The sequence below is a fragment of the Oenanthe melanoleuca genome, chromosome Z, assembly GCF_029582105.1.
Source record: "Oenanthe melanoleuca isolate GR-GAL-2019-014 chromosome Z, OMel1.0, whole genome shotgun sequence".
Taxonomy (NCBI): Eukaryota; Metazoa; Chordata; class Aves; order Passeriformes; family Muscicapidae; genus Oenanthe; species Oenanthe melanoleuca.
The window spans coordinates 42,697,217-42,715,035 of record NC_079362.1 but is presented as its reverse complement, the minus strand read 5'-3'; the positions used below and the strand labels follow the sequence as shown (position 1 = coordinate 42,715,035).

Sequence of the window (17,819 nt, the reverse complement as noted above, 5' to 3'; positions counted from 1 at the left end):
ATAACTGGTTCAATTATCATATTGGGGTGGGAATTAGATGGCTACTTTGATTGTTTTTTTGTTGATTGGCTAAACACCTTGATGCTGAGGCCCATACCATACCATACCATACCATACCATACCATACCATACCATACCATACCATACCATACCAATTGCACAGACTTTGCAAAACACATCACACAAAACACCTCTGATCCAGCCTCAGAAATTCCTCTTCCATTGCACAAAAGGTGACAGTTAAAAACTGTGCAATGATCCCTAAGAAGTTAACAAATAGGTAACATTAGATTATTTAATTCATTTTCACATGTGATTTAAACAGGATATGAGCCAGTGTTTCTGGAAATCAAACACTAGAATTCCAGTCTACACCACTCTCTTATCCCTGGAATGAAGGCTTTAATACATAGTTATACCACTTCAGTTAATGAAACCTTTTTATTCTTGTCCTTGTCCAGTGCTGAAGTTCTAGTGAATATCAAATTTTCAAGGAAGGAAAGACATCCCTCACAGTAGCAGGGAGCTACCTTTAAATAAGTTAATGCAGCTTGCCTTTTAGAATATGCAGAAAGCAAAGAATCCCATACTTCCTTGTTTCATACACAAAATAAATTTTATGTAAAAAAGTAGCCAAGCTGCAAAACCCTAAAGCTGCAGCAACTGCACAGTTTATCTATCAATATCCTCTACAGTCCCATCCTGTCACAGAGACAAATGCACAGATTTCCTTTGGAGTGGTAGAGAAGTGTATCATCTCTTTACCACATCTCTTTACCAGAAAATGAATGCCTTAGTGATACCATTCAGTCTACAAACCACACACAGACTGAATAAGTAATTAATTTTGAATTTAAAAAAAAAAGTTTGTAATTCAGGTAAACTTGAGTTACAGTATTTTTGCTAGTCAAAAAATTACCATGCATCCCATTTCAACTAAATCAAAAGAAAGAACAGTCAAGTCCATCTTTGCAAAAAGGGAAAATTTTGTTTGTTTTCTGCACTACAATTATTTCAATTGAATGGCTAATTGCCATTTTTATGTTAGTTAAATTTTAAAACATTTTAAAAAACAAAGAAGAACGGGACCAAATCCAAAAGCAGAAAGAGACTGGAAGTGAAATGGGGGTTAAGAAATATCTGGTCTTTTAACTTTATAAGGCTATTTACTTCAAACACATTAGAAAAAGATACACAGGAACCCTGCCAACTAACCTTTACAAGATTTCATATGGACCTAAACACCCTCTTACAGACACAATATTTGGGTACATCACAAAAAGCCACATGTTCTTCCAAGTAATGTGACTGCTAAGGATAAAGTCTCAAGCAAATTTATCTGTAAGAAAACTGAGTAAACATCCATGAAACTTCTGAGGACTGCATACAGGCATTGTCAAACACAGTAGCATACTTTGCCAGCAGGTTAAGCCATCACTCCATCTGACTCAGCTGTAACACAGCCAGGCCTGAAAATGACTTTGGCTGAATGCTGAAACCTTTCCTAAGTCAAAGAAGGGCTGCTGACTTAAGTCAACTGATTATTTGCCAAGTGTCTATATTTAGGACTGTCCCTGCAAGTGTTCAAAAGTTCACCATTTATCACTGCTTCAGAAAAAGTCAAATATATTCCAAGCAGAGGAATTCTGTTTCTCATCAAAGGGAAATTTTCCTCTTTCCATCCATCCCACTGACTCCATAAGAGCATACAAAGTTCACCAAGCAGAATATGCCTGTTTCTGTAGCACTCCAGATTCTAAGTCTCTACATAATTCCAGGATTTATAAGAGCGTGAGAGTAACTGAAAAAACAATTCAGAGTTTTCTTCTTCCCTACCAACTTCTCACTGATCAGGATTTTGTAATCACTACTGTACAAATGCAAGGAAGTATTTATTGAGAATAATCATTTTTATGCTGTGTAGCACAATAAGATTAACTATTAGGGAAAAGGTCACTTGGTTGTCTCACAGGCAAAGGCTGGTTTAGCAGCTAACTTGGTTGGCTAGCATCAGGGATTGCATGCAGCACCACTTCCACACACAAGACTAAATCAAAAACCAAAACTGTGCCAATTACAAACAAACACAATTACTGCTATCAAAATACAGCAAGATCAAAATTTCCTAAGTAGTTCAAAACAGGTACACTGCAAAATCAAACTGTGCTCTAGACAGAATTTGTTTTTAAGGAGGCTTAAGATTAATTACAGCTAGAAGGAAATGTACAGAAGCAGGTTATGACTGCAAGATGGAACTGGGCCAGTGCATTAGGTCTATTAGGCTATTACATATTATTCTGTTACTGTCAAATGATTAAGTAAACAAGGAAGGAGAACTCTCTGACGTCCTCCAGACGTCATCATTTTCTGAAACCTTCTTAATCTTTCTGCTGTCCTTACTGTGCTGTGATCTATTTGGATCTTGTTAGAACAAGTGATATCATACCTGCTGTTAAGGACCCGTCTAATGAATACAACAGGAAAATTACAAAGTATTTTAAATCCTAAGCCTGATCTCCCTCAGGACTCCAGGCTGGCAAACAGGATTCCATCCTGTCCTGACTGCTCCAGTCCTGCCCTTCCCAAAGCAAAATCCCACACCTATTCCACACCTTCCCAGCACAATCACAATCACACATTCCAACAGAGCATGGCTAAAGCTGATGTTTTACTACGCCTCTCTCTCAGAGGAACATAAGTCACAGATATATGTTCATGAGGGACTCATGAAAGTATCCTACCTATAACCCCAGTCTGTAATCCTGGTATCACGTTCAGTTTAAACACCCCTAATCTACTGCAAAGTCCTGCAGGCCTGTTTAGCTCATTAACCCTTCCGCCTACCCTCAGATCTAATACTCTGGCTATCATCCCTGATGGTTTAATCACATAAATATTATTTGGTTCCAGCAAAAGTAACCTAGCAGCTTCCACAACCTTGCTGTGGAAAGCCTTCCCCTCCTAGCTTGTGACTCTAACTCTGCCCATACAGAACTCCCTCTTCCCACCCTCCTTCTTCCAACACATTCAAGAAATGCCTCAACAACATCTTGAAACCTTTTCAAATCCTTCTCTGCTTCGTCTATCGTTTCCTATTCAATAATGAAACATTAAGTCTTATCTTCAGAAAACCTATAGCAGAGGAATGGAAAGAGTAGCCAGATTTTATTTTCTCTGATGTGTCCCCTATGCTTAAGACACGTTTCCAAACCTCAGCAAGTTTCTGGTTTTTTATAACTCCTACTCAAAACTGCCCTTTGTTAAAATGCTAACAAATAGGTTGGGAAGCATAAAACAAACTATTACCACCATACTACTACTTTGGATTTATCTGCTTCCTCCAGTATGACCAACAGACTCTTACGATAGGAACTGAACCAATTTTTTAATTAGTATTTCCATATAATCTAGCACAACAGAATCATGGCCACACTTTAATAGCTGTGTGATACTCTAGTAAATACTCTACTACACTGCACAGAAATGCCTTTGGAATTTATTTGTGTGTAGAACAAAGAAAGTATAAAGTATGTCAGATACATATGCAATGATTCAACATCCCAAAAGTTAACCAGGATAGAATTTGACCTAATCCTGATCAATATGTGTGCTTCTCTTATCACTGCACCAGAGTGATGAAAAGCAAGGTATGAAGGTTACTGTCTTAAAATGCTATTTCTATTATGCCAAACCATGAAAATCCATGGGTGAAAAGCATTTTTAATTCCCAATTTCTGCCACACGTTTGTAGTCTGTCTGGCTTTAGTGGAACTGTAAAAGGCTATTAAATTCCCAGTAATGCTTTTCCTTACAATTACATGTTTCTTTTTAAAACAGTTTTACATATATTCATCCAATTCAGGTTTTATTTTGGTATTCTTATATGCAGAAGCCTTCTCTCCTTCCTCTGGGAAACTATTTTCTTTGCTAATAGACCTTATTTCCTGGAAATATTCTCTTTATTAAGCTACTACAAACTGTTTTGCAATTACATGTTTATATCTATGTACCTGAATGAATGATTCCTTTCTTTGCATTGCTTCCAGCAGCCTCACAGATTCAGACTGCTCTCATGTCTCAGTGCAACTTAATCAAGTCTCATGTTTAGTTCATTTTTTTTTCTTGGATGTCAATTCTTTAACTAATTTTCTTATGATTCCTTGAATGATTCTTTTCCCAGTTAAGAAAAAATTTTTATTACGTAGTACCCATAAAATTGAAATTTTATCATGATGACAAAAAACAGCCCTTCAGCATTACTGTAACTGCTCATAACTATGCTTTGTTTAAAAATCCACCTCAGAATTGCATTGGTGCAATATTTATACTTTTTTTCCTTATTACCAATAAGCACTGACTCCGTAGTTGCTGCTGCAAGATTTCTTCTGATGGATTTAAGTAATAAAAGGTTAATCAGCCATAATACTCTGATTCTGCAACCTTTTTAGGTGTATATACAACTTCTATATCTGAGTTTTCCAACCAGAGTCAATATCATTACTCATACTCTTTAATTCTTACATAGTCTAAGTGCCTTGCTAAGTGGAGTCAAGTCCCTTGTGTGCTGCTGGATGAATGCAAAGAAGATACATGAGAGGGTAAGACTTGATTCCTTGTCTAAATGTTTGAAAGCTTTTTTACTCCTCAGCTCGGAGATGTTCAGCAGTTTCTGGGAAAATAACTCTGCTTCACTTCTGCAGTGTCTCTCACTTCCTGTAAAGCCAAAACTATTCCAACTAAATCAAATATTATTTTCAAAGTAAGCACTGCATATCATTGATAAAAAACCTCCAGATAGGAAAATAAGAGGCAGTATGAATAAGCATGTAAGTGACTCAGCTTGTTTTTAAACTGAGGTCACATAAATCTACTCAAGTCATGCCATCATCACTGACTGTTCTTTGAACTTCTGTGCCTCAGAAACAAGTACAACATTCATTTTTCATATCTATCAAAGCAGTGCCTTAAAAGCCTTTTTTACTGTTCTCAAGGGCATCTCCCCAGTCAAGGGTCTGGCCCTCAGTTTGGAAAATATCCAGTCACAGCCCAATATTTCTTTGGGCACACCTGTCTGGGGTCACAATACCCCATTTGTCCAGTGTGTTACCCTGCCAGGTGTAACACTGGTCTAGCATTCTGGTCTCTTTTCTTGTATTAGCAAGGGATTAAAAGAACTTCAATTTTTAGAGGGTTTAGGGTTTTTTTTTCCCAAATATTGTTAACTGCTGAAGATGACATAGCATTTAGAAAGATTCCCCAGATAATTTGCTATTCTCTGCAGCAGGAGGACCATCTTTCAATTACTTGTTTGAAGCACTTTGCTGTAGTATGTGGCTATCTCAGTATCATCAGCACATTAAGCCTTTCTGGGGATCATTCTGTTCTCTGACTTCCCTGAAGCCAGCATACAAAGCATTAGGCTCTCCATTAGTCACATACCTAAAGCCAGGGTAAAAGCACTCTCTGGCAGTCCTTGTTTCAGCATCTCTCACATGCAATTCTGCATTTTTTAATTTTAATTCTTACAACTTCTTTCTTGACAGATTCCTGTGATTTATCTTCTCAGTCATTCCACTTCACTCTAACAGTCTAAAGCGCATAAGACTACTTGAAAAATACCTAACTTAAGTCAGGCATTACTTAAGCTTCTCCAGTACACAGTATTCCACATCAGAGAATTACTGACGAAGTACTTTCAGATGTTTAGTTCTCTATTTAATTGACTTTAACATCTTGATAACCGCTCTGATAATCATTCTGAAGTTACACCACTGAAACCTTAAACTTTTGATTTATCTTGCATAAATTACACAAAATTTTGTACTGATTGATCAGTCACTCTACTCCAGCTGAATGGCTTGCTGACTGAAAGAGTCTAACCACAAGAAATTAATAACATGATATAGTGGGAGAAAGCGTGTTTGTGAAGTACAATATTTTTGTACAAAATTTTTTAAAGTTAAGTTCTTAAATAACTCAAAAAGCATACAGAGAAGGACAAGCAAGTATTGTACTTGGATCTTCCAAAATATTACCGAAGAATTTCCTATAAGCCAATAAAGAAATAAAATCACCAAAGAAAAAAGGGGTGGCATCCTTTCACAACATATTACAGAATTTAAAGTTAAGGAAAACTGGGCAGGAACAAATGGTCATTTTTTTAATGAAGACAAAATAACCATGAAGGGTTCTCCAAAAGAATATGTGCTGAGACATGTGCTGTTTCTCATATACATAAATAATAAATAATATCACTTCCAGTAGGACAGTAGGCAAATAATGAGGTGAAAAAAGCTGAAGAAAATAGTGGATTATTTAGGAGAGCTTATATAAATATATAGATATAGATATAGATTTTTATATATTTAAATCTATAGCTGGCTACAAGAACAGCAGAAAGGACTCCTCACATTGAGGGACTAGGGAATAAAACAGTAAATGGAAATGAGGGCCAAGAAGTGCAGACTAGGGAAAATGTAAGAAAACAACCCATCTTCATTTTTAACTGTATTAAGGTGCTGTACACTGTCAGATGAGCTTTTAAAAAAGTATTACTAAGCAGCAAAAATATCATGCATTCACTTTACATGATACTCTGAAAGCATCAGAAAAATCAGAAAAACAGAATAAGTAGGATAGCAAGAACCCTTAAGAAAATGGAAAAAATGAGAGGTCATTGTACTACTGTCAGTTTTGTATGCTGTCATAACTTAAACCTCGGCTCCCCAGGTTTCAAAGGGTTAAATAAAATGTTCAGAGAAAGGGCACAAAGATGAGCAGACTGATAGAATTATACTCATGTATGAAGAGGCAACAGCAGACTTTAGCTTGGAAATGTCTGAAAGAGGACAAGAAGGATATAGTAATACTTAACTAAAGAGAGAAAGTGTAATAAAAATATTCACTCGGGTAGAAGCATCATAGAACACACATCAAAATTGTCAGGCAGTTTAAAGCAAACAAAGAGGGATACTGTCACTGTTGAACAAAACACATGATAAAACTGTAAAATTCACTGTCTCAGGGATTTTGTTGAAGCCAAAGCCCCAAGCACATGACGTAGCCAAATGTATGGAAGATGGTTCTAGCTGTGACTAACGTTAGTTCAGCTATATATTTTGATCTAAGCTTTCAGCACCTGATCACCCTGTGTATTTTACTGTTTATAATCCCCAACTAGACAAGCTAGAATGGTTTAGAAGGATCTTTGATCTCATCTAGTCTCACCTATTCTTACTTTATTACTATACTTACAAAAAAATTGAGAAAAACCTGCAGAAATGAACCATAAACTTGAAAAAATCTCAGTATGTCATTTCAAAAATGTCATTTCTTGTATCACATATTGCCTTCTAAAATTTTGCCTCCTTGGTTTTACATAGATCACACATAACAACTTCAAAGATTAATACTGAAAATTACTGAGGGCGTTTTACAGTTGACAAGCTACGAAAGCAAAATCCATTGTTCTTTAGGAAGGAATAGTCTAGTTGAGCCTGTATTATTAATAGACAATACAGAGAGAATTCTCCTCTCCAACAATCAATACACACAAGGTATTGAAGGTACACAATACAAAGTCTTAGGAAAAAAAAAAAAACAAGTGTGTCCTTTGTGCAGCACAGTCCGAGGCTATAATTTGCTCTGTGCAGATAAATAGCCTTGATTAATGTTGAGGCTGGATCCAGACCCGAATGAATGACAAAGCACTTCCTGTAATAGGTTCCCCTACATGGTCTGGAGCCACTGCTCCTTCTGGAGAAAATTTTCCTTTACTCATGGTGAGCAGCAATCATGTAGTCAGTGCACTGTAATGTGTTTAACCTAACAAGAACACCTGTGGTGTGAAATACCAGCAGTGACACTGGCATCACCAGGCCCCCCAGGTACAACTGCAGGCCTTTTAGCATCTTCCACAGGCAAGGCTGCAGCAGCACAACACACAGCAGCTCCTTCCTCCTTAGTCATTCACCCTTTCCCCTGCACAGCTTCACCTTACATCACTGTCAAAACAAAGACTGCTCACTGTTTGGCCTCAGCTCAGCCTATGAAACAATTCCCCACAAAAGGCCTGACCAAGCCGAAAGGAAAACACATCATCAGCCTTTCATGTTGCAGGATGCAAATCTTGAATTTCTCTGGGTTACCCTTTACAGGCCACTGCAGTCCAGAATAAACTGGCAAATTGAAGACAGCCTATAAGATTTACAGGTCTGTTCTGGACTGAACACACCAGTGTTCATCCCCAGCCATGCTCAGCTGACATGCCCACACACAGAAACATCAGTCAGAAAGACACTGTCCTCCTACTATAACACTCCTGTAGAGGAGGCCTCCTCCAAAACATGTCTTTTTCTCCCATGATTCAAAAGGTACAAAAAGAATTTAGCATTTTGTTTGAAAACACACTTTACAGAAATATAAAGGGCTGTGCTCTTGTGGTGAGCTCAGTTGCTGTGCCCCCTGCTTCATCTAAATGAAAGAAATAATATCATCTATTCTCCATTCTCCATGGGCCTCTTTAGATTCTGCTTTTCTAGACAACTCCTTTCTGATAATCAAAAGCTAATCAGAAAGGTTAGTGCAATATTTGCTTTTATAGATAAACAAATTGTTTTTACTGCTTGCCATTTACTAATGGGAAGCATTATCGTTGCATAATTAATGTCTATCAAGTGAGACTATCTATGATGTACTCCAGCAGAAAGTTTGTCAAAACTGCCATCTCCATCTCAAATTTTGTAATGCGTGAAATGCTAATGTGAAAAATATATTAAGGATTTGTAACTGCACTGCGCAGTATCTTTTAAGAGCGCTTCCAAATTTACAACTGCTTATATGAAAACATAAGGGAAATATTTTAAAAACTCCTAAAAATACATTGTAAAACAACTTAGTTGGCATGTGACCACAATGACACACTTCATGTTTATTTACCCTTAATACCTGCCAACACAGTTAAACATTAAGGAAGCCACCAAGGCATTCATTTCAAGGGATTAATCTCTTCTCCAGTCCTTTAAAAAATTACTTGATTCTCTGATTTCCAACAATGCCACGACAGGATAGTATAACAAATCATCTTTAACAAATCATTTTAGACACAGAAGCACATCTGTCAGAGAGAGAGCATCTTGGGTTTATGATTGCTCCCTCTCCAGAGATTCATAAGACATCTATGAAACTGGTAAGGCCCTACAAGTACCAAATACCCCAAAACACAGGATAAGACAAGTACCCGTGAGATAAACCCAGCTCTGTTGCTATAACTAAACACATTTCTTAGAGCTGAGATAGCTAGTGGCCATGCAGGCTACGCCTGAAAAGTAAGAAGTCAGTAAAACCGAGTTTTGCAGAGAAAATCAAAATGTAAAATTAGTTGGCCTAAGACCATCCGAGTCTTAAAAGCATCCTACTTTTGCAGTGCACACAAGGGGGAAAAGAGCACACACTGTCTGGGGTAGATTAGCAGCCACTGTAAACAAAATAAATACTCAGCCCTACCACCAAGTCTTTTGAGAACAGGATCTATAACCCTCTGCGACTCCAAACACAGTATTAAAGACCTACGGCAACTGAGACACAACTGCGATGCTGAGCCTTGGTAATCTTTGCACACTGCTCAGTTATTTAATCTCTTGCTTACCCAAACTTATCCCCTACTGCTAGGGCCATTTAGACCACAAAAGTAATACTTCTTCAGCGACTTCGCATATTATTCCCCTCCCTTCAACTATGCAACTTGATGCATGTTCCAGTCCCACGGAAGGCGCAAATAACCCCAAAGGGAATGCTGACACCCCAGAACGCGGGTCCGACAGGGCTCCTCAGGCACAGCATTATTCAGCAGTAACCGGAGGGCAGCAAGGAGTGCGAGGAACGCGCACCCCAGAACACTCCGCAGCCCCAGCCCTGCGCAGGCACAGCCCATCCTCGGCCCGCCGCCCGCCCGGCAGAGCGCAGGGAAGTTCCGGAGAGCCGCACCCGGGGCTGGGGGCGAGCCCGGCACCGCAGGCACCGCCGAGTCGGGCGAAGTCGCGCTGCCCGCGCCGTGACTCACCAGCCGGGACTGGGCGCGCTGCAGGAACTCCTCCATGGCCGCGCCGGGCAGAGCGCTGCCGGGCAGAGCGCTGCCGGGCCGGCGCTGCCCCGCGGCGCTCCCCGCTCGCTGCCCGGCCGGCCCGCGCCCGCCGTGCTGCGGAGCGCCCGCCCCGCCCCGCCCCGGGGCTGACGTCAGCCCGTGCCGCAGGGGCCGCGCGGACCGCGGCGGGACGGGCCCGGGGGGTGCGGGATCGGGATCGGGATCGGGATGCGGGATCGGGATGTGCGATGTGTTCCGTGCCCCGCGCCGGCCGCCAGGCCCTGGGAAGCGGCGGCGTGCCCTCTGACAAGAACTGCCGAGCCAAGGACGGGGCGCGCCGGGACCGCCCGGCGCAGGGCTCGGAGCAACAGGCAGCTGCTCGCGGCTGTTGCGGGTTGCTCGGTTCCGCATCCCGCGTTTGTAGGACTCAGCAGTGAAGGCTCCAGGGCACTGGAGTCAGGCGCAGTGACTGTTTCGGGGTCCCCTTCCCGTGGTGGCAAAAGGTCTGGAGGGAACCGAGCAGAGGGTTCAAATTGCAAGAGGTTAGATGAGATGTTAGGAAAAAAGGCTCTTCTGAGGGTTGTGGGGGTTGTGAGGATGACAGCCCAGGGATGTTGTGGATGCTCGGTCACTGCAGGGGTTCAAGACCAGTTTGGATGGAGCTCTGAGCAACCAGGTTTAGTGGAAGGTTCCCTGTCCACTGCAGGGGAGTTGGAACTATGTGTGCTTCCAACTCAAACCATCTATGATTTCATGACTCTGTTTCACAGTCAAGCCTCAGTAAACTCAGCCCTCTACTTCAAATGTAGGATTCTTTCTAAATATTGTGCCCACCGTCACATTTTTTTATATACTTTCAGTTGAACAGCTCACAAAGGAGCATCCTAGGCTAGAGTCCACTTTGTAGAGAAATGGAGAAATATCAAAGAGCTGGAACCCAGGACTATAAAAGTCAATGGGAAGTTCATGCAATGAGTGTAAAGTAGACTAGAAAATAAACTGTAGGGTTTGTAGCATCTCCAGTGCTCTCACACCACTAGTATTCACCAGTGTGGGTTTTTTCCCCACTGGAAACAACTAAGATAGTGCAGTTTTATTATTCCAATCAAGTTTTGCCTCACTGAGGAGTCAGTGATGACTAACTGTCAATAAATTCAGTGCTGTGAGATCTGGGATTTTTCTCTCTTGTGTATTTTTTTGCAGCTCATTTAAGATATTACTGTAAGAGCTAAAAGCTTTTGCTTCCTTATTAACAAACTTTTTCTTATGATTGTAATTTACTGTCATTTGATTTGTTAATTCTTCCATGATATCTTGCAGATCCTATTACTGTGTTTCCTGCCATAATCAATCTGCTCTGCCTAGTCATATGTTCCAGTTGGAAATTGTTCTGGGGAACAGAAAAAATAAACCTTAATCTGTATCATAACCATCTAAAACTGGAAGGTAAATCTTCATTAAAATACTTGAGTAGACAAATTACATGAAGCAAAGTACTCTTAATGACAGTGTTCTACAGGAAGATGATAATTCTGTTTCATTTACTGGAACATTTCTTCTTCTGAAATGCATTTGTGTGTTTGCACATTAATTTGTTTCAGAACTCTATCTGAATTTTGGTTTTCTGGTTATTCTGTAGAAAAGTAGGTCTCCTGAAAGATTACAGGTTTTGCACGACATACTGTCATACTTGTAACTTGAAATTGAAGTAGAAATTGCTGTGTAACTTAGGATGCAGAGTTGAGGTCAACTAGGAATGGTTTGCCAAGTAAGAAAACAATAAAAAAAAAAAAAATAAAAATAAAAAAATAAAAAAAAAAAAAAAAAAAAGGAGTAAAGTATATATTTCACTTCAGTAATGTCTGCAAAACAAAACTAAAAGGTCCAGCTTGCCACATGAGCTAAACTGAAGTTTGGGAAATTGATGCTTTAAAAGGTCATTTTTGATGCATAGGTATTAAAACAAAAAAACTGAACAAACAAAAACACCAGAACAGCAAATAGTTCTTACTCCTCATACCAAAAAGCACACTAACTCTCATACACTGTGAATAAAATGTGACTAATTACTTCTTTGTACATCCACTGCATAGATCTGTGCATGTAAATATACCTCTACATTGCTGTATCCAAGTAGCATCCTTCACTGATTCTAGAATAACCAAGCAGATACTTTGCAGTCCCCATGTTGGATTTCCAGAATGGCCTCAGTACAGCTGCACTGAAAACAAAACAGAGTGCACCTGAGCACCCTGAAAACATTAGAACTAGATAGCTTTTGAGACTGCTTTTTAAGTAACTTTTTTGCCTCCATAATTATTGTATGAGTTACATAATGAATGATTAATTATTCATATCCTATTGTGCAAAACCATGGACAGAGTACCAATCTTTGTATCTGTTTAATATTTAACAGAAATTCCTAAGCCTTATTCTCCTCTTTTCTACCCCACTTGTAGCCACTAATTTACTTCCACTTTACTGAAGCGTAAAGTAGAGATGAATCAGGACTCAGATTATTTTTTTTATCCTTCTTCCTAAAGTAGCTAAAACCAGTTCACAGTCATCCAGGGGCTCTTCCTAATGTGTGTTCTTCATTTGACATGTGTAACTTACTTCCTTATGAAATCTGTGGGAATCATGTAAGTGTCCCAAAATGAGAATTTGCTCAATATCTCGTTCATAGAATCAAATTATTGAAAATCAGACAATAGTGGGTTTTGGCTTGTTCATAAGCACATTTGCAATACATCTTGTCACACTGAAGGGATTTAGGCTGTGAATTGTGAGTTCTGTTTTGTATGTCTCTGTTGTTTTGGAAATGTAAATACAAATAATGTACACAGAGTATGGTTTGGAAGTGAATGCTTCTCTGTTCACATGGCAAAGTTCATTTTTTAATTTCAGCCATTACTCAGGATATGTAAATATATTATTGCTGTGTATTTTTACTATGCCCTAAAAGCCCCAGTAACTCTGGTAATGATGAACAATGTCTTGCACTTCATGTTCTTCTAAAACTCCTCCCATTTTCATCGTGTCACCCAGGGAAATGTAATTTGCTTGATATACAACCTATCCTTGTAAAACCTTGCATCCTCATACATGCTGTGTGCTACCAAATAATACCAACTTTTGTGATATTCCATTTTTTCTGTAGTTCATATCCATTTTATTTATTTTCCAGGCATACAGTTCAGATCGTTCTATTTCATATAATGGAGAAATAAAACTCAGAACTGAACTCTGTAACTATGGTTTAGCAAGAAAATAGAAGAGCTGTCATGATGCAGCTATCCAGCAGTCTAGCATTTCTACCAAAATGTTTTTTTTTTATGATAAACACTTCAATAATGTATTAATAATAATTTTCATGTTAAATATGACTGAGATTCCCATTTCAAGACATTTTATACTACCGCAATAAGAGTAAATAGTTCCTCCCCATGGGATGAGAATGTAACATAATCATTTTGATAACAGCACAAAAGAAGCTCACAGCTCTCGGCTCTTGTAAAGGATATTATTTAAAAATTTGAAAGGAAAAATATTATTTCACAAATTACTGAAAGAATACTTCTCCAGACAGCCACGCAAAGAAACAAAAAAGAACAAAGCTGTGTGTAGCAGCAGTAGGCTGACAGTCATTTGCATTGGCACTCAAGTCATTTTACTATCAGAGTGTCTGTGATTTCCATGTACAGCTATGAAGCTACTGCCTTTTTCTGAAAGTGTTTTACCAACAGGTTAAATCCTTAGAATCACCTGTTATCCAGTCTTTGGTATCAAGTGTCTTTAATTCCTGTGGCTAGCATTTCCATGGTTTTTCATGTTTCAGTGAAACATGGACTCTGGTGCCAGGATCATAGAATTGTTTAGTTTCAAAAGACCTCTAACATCATCAGGTCCACCCATTAATCCAGCATCAGTGTTCACTACTAAACGGTGTCCCTAAGTGCTACATTGACTAGACTTTTCTCCAGATTACACAACCCCAGCTCCCTCAGCCACTCACAGGGCATGGGCTCCAGACTCTTCACCTTCAGTGTCTGTCCTGTAGTGAGTCAGGATACAGAATTTGAGGAGAGGCTGTGTATTTGAGGTGAGCCTCAGAGTACAGGGACTACCCTTTGCTCCCTTTGCTAGTCCTGCTGGCCACACTGTTGCTGATATGGACCAGGATGTCATCGGCCTTCTTGGTTACCTGGGCACAGCTGGCTCATGTTCAGCTGCTGTCAGTCTCTGGTCTTGTCCCTGCCCAAGCTTTCCAGACACTCTGCCCCCAGCCTGTAGCACTATTGCATGGTGTTCTGGTGACCCAAGGACAGGACACAGGCACTGCCACTTTGCCTTTTCAAGCCTCACACCACTGGCCTTGACCCATCAATCCAGAACATCCAGATCATTCTGTAGAGCCTTCCTGCCCTCAGCAGATCAACACTCACACTGAGCTTGGTGTCATCTGCAAATGACTGAGGGGACACTCAGTCAACTCCTCACCCAGACCATTGATAAAGGTATTAAATGGAACTGGCCCCAGTAGTAAGCCGTAGGGAACACTACTTGTGACTGGTTGCCAGTCACCCTATTAAGACAGACACAAAGAAACCATTTCAAATATCAGAAGACTTCTCCAAACATGAAAACTGTCTATCAACAATGCATAAAATCTCCGTTCTGTCAATGCCTCTTATCTTTCTTTAGTGAAAGTGAGCATGAAAATGGAGGCAATGAACTCACTGTCCCTTTTGGACTTCTGGTTTGCCCAATGTACTACCATGTATTATTAAGAAACTTTGTTTTCCAAGGGATTACTATTACTAATTTGATTATTTCATTCCTAGCCATAAATTTCAAGATGAAACCTTATAATATGCCCTATTTCTTTTGGAATATTAAGTGTGGGAAAATGAAATTGCCACTGTTTTTTTGAAGAGCAAAGGAAGAGAATGATGCCTGATTAGGAGATGACTTCTAAAGGTTTAATCTGTTGAGGTTTTCAAAGATCATATGCATTAACCATGTTTTAGTTGTGAATAGCACATAATTCCTATATTACAATAATTGTCTGTTCTGTTCCTCCTTGCAAAACTGTGTAAGATACCAGAGTGTGCATTTTTGAGCCAAGGCTAGCTACTAATTCAAATCCAAGAAGCAATACTGAATCAATACCTAATGTACTTAGAGGTATCCCAAACAATGGATGATTGAATGGCTTTCTGTGTGGGCAAGTATAGGCTGAAAGTGGACAATAGAACTGCCGGTTTAGTCCACTCCCAAACTACAACTGTACTAAATAAGCATGAAATTAAGTGTGAGAAGCCAGAATCCAGATTCATTTACCATCGGCACTAGGTCCATGGAAACCGAGTTCCCAGGTTGTTCATCAACACAGCTGTATCTAAGACAGGTTATGATAGAAATTAACCTTCTGTGCTACTGCCTCTTTCTTATCAGCACCATGTGTTTTTACCATGTGTTTACCCAAATTGTGTGTGCCATGTGAATACGTCCCCAACTGTACAAATGATCCATCTGCTAAATGACAGAGTATGCTATGCCATTTGCACTGCCTCGGTACAGGCTACTTGGAGCTAGTCCCAGGTCAAAGAAGTAATTCTGATAGCTGGGCTCAGTTTAAGCTATTACCAAAACTCCTGTCCACTTACCCCTCACTTGGAAGTTAATTGAAGGAGATTTATTCCTATTATATTGCCATATACTAGCAGTTTTTAAACTAGGTAGAAAGTATGTTTCCAAGGGATGATAATCGCTGTCAAAGTAGGGGGTAAGGGCTTAAGATACTTGACTTAAATGATTAACACCATTTGTTTCCCATGTACATGGGTCAAAGTCCTCAAAGAAGTCAAAGAAGTTGGGTCGTGGGTCAAAGAAGTTTTAGGCTGCAGCGAGCACAAGGCATTTTCAAGTTAATTATAAGGAAATTAGAGTAAAGAGTACATAAAACTTCTGCTTTATAGATTACCATTGATCAGCTCCATATAGTATATTTATTTTTTTTGCATTTGGAGATGTTTAGAGGAAGTTCATAGGGGAACATTCCTACAACTCTTAGTTTGAATACAGATGAAAGGCAAATAAGAGTGAGCCCCAGATTTCAAATTATAGAAAATAACATGAAGAGAATATTGGCTCTGTGGTAATAATTGTGAAATATATTACGCTGAATCATATAGTGATTACTATTTGAAAATCAAAAAGTAATGTAAGAATTTCTCATTTTGCAAGTTGGCCAGAATAAGCAAGTGCTCATCATAGACCAGCTAAAAGTAATTTTTAAGGTAGAAATTACTTAATTAATAGAGTATCATATTATAATTTTTTTGACATGTCCTCTAATTCCACAGACAAGTAACACAGCTAACTACAGTTACATTCCTAAAAAAATACCATGTTATTACGTTGACTACAGTTCTTACCTTGACCTCTAAAATTCATACATACTCAACATATTAATAGGACTTTTGCAGACAGTTTACTGACTGTTTAGTAGGCACACAGATAAAGAAATAAGGGCTTGTGAGCAGTCAATTTCTTTCTCCCCCACAACAGGGGGACTGGAACATGATGATCTTTAAGGCTCCTTCCAACATAGGCCATTCTTTGATTCTGTGATACTATGAAAGTCCTACATGCAAGTAAAAGTATTCTATGTGATTAATAAAGAACAATAAAGAGCATTCCATCATCAACATCCCCATGCTTTAAGGGGAGGAGGATATTTATGGATATTACCATTGACATATTTTTATTTTATTTTTTCTTTGAAGGAAAAAATGTTCTTTTAATGAAACATAAATGCAATAGTAGAAGTACAAAACTGATAGTGATCTGCAGGTGCAAGTGAGAAGAGTTCATGTATAGGTAATGTTGGTTTGGATAAAAAAACAGATTATGGCAGAAGAGCATAGAACTCAGAACACACAGTCTTTCATTTAAGTCTGAATTATGATTGCTGATTCCGTATACCTGTCCTAGTTTTGGCCAGGACCCAAAGGTTTTCTATTCCATCCCATGCTTTTGCTTGCTCAGTCAGTAGATCACAAGACTCTTAATCCCAGGTTTGTGGGTAGGAGCCCCACATTAGGCAGCAATGTCATGGTTCAGGAATGGTACTCCCTAATCCAGGGCCCACACAGAGGCTGTCCAACCCAAATGCCATTCTCTCCCTCCCCCTTTCCCTCTCCTTTCCCACTAAGGCAGGATAGAGTTGAGAAATGGAGGCACGAATCGTGAATATCATGGCTTGAGATAAGAACGATTTACTGAAAACAGCAATGAAGTAAGAACAGCAACAATATTAATAACAAAAATTTATTACTTTTGCATGGAAACCTACGAAAACTACAGATTTTGAGTATTTTCTGTTATTTGTGATTTATGTTTTTTTAGATTATTTTAAACCAATGGGATTAATGCCAGTGACTTGGCATTTATTTTCTGCTTCAATAATAGTACGTCTTGCATTCAAGACTTGGCTTTTCAACTAAGAATTCATACTGTAAAGATTAGAGGCTTGGCCATTAATGATCATTAGTGTCACCACTGGAAAAATTCATGTTGGCCTTATTTATTAAGGGAATTAAAATGTGCTATTATGTTCCTAATTACAATATTTATTCAAAATCCCCTACTTACCCCCAGTACGAATACAGTGCAGACAGCTGTTGTAGAAGCTTCCCTATGCAGCTCTGGAAATGAGGTTTTCTTTCAACTA

General features: G+C 39.1%; 1 protein-coding gene across 1 annotated transcript in view; it reads right to left on the bottom strand.

The window, feature by feature from the left end:
• The window catches only part of PRUNE2 (prune homolog 2 with BCH domain), a 128,615-nt gene extending 118,474 nt beyond the window's left edge, over positions 1 to 10,141 (bottom strand). Inside the window, exon 1 of the mRNA XM_056514077.1 lies at positions 10,061 to 10,141. Within this exon, the coding sequence (XP_056370052.1) occupies positions 10,061 to 10,096 (36 nt within the window). The 5' untranslated portion in view covers positions 10,097 to 10,141. The remainder of the gene's footprint in view (positions 1 to 10,060) is intronic.
• Between the last annotated feature and the right edge of the window lie 7,678 nt (positions 10,142 to 17,819).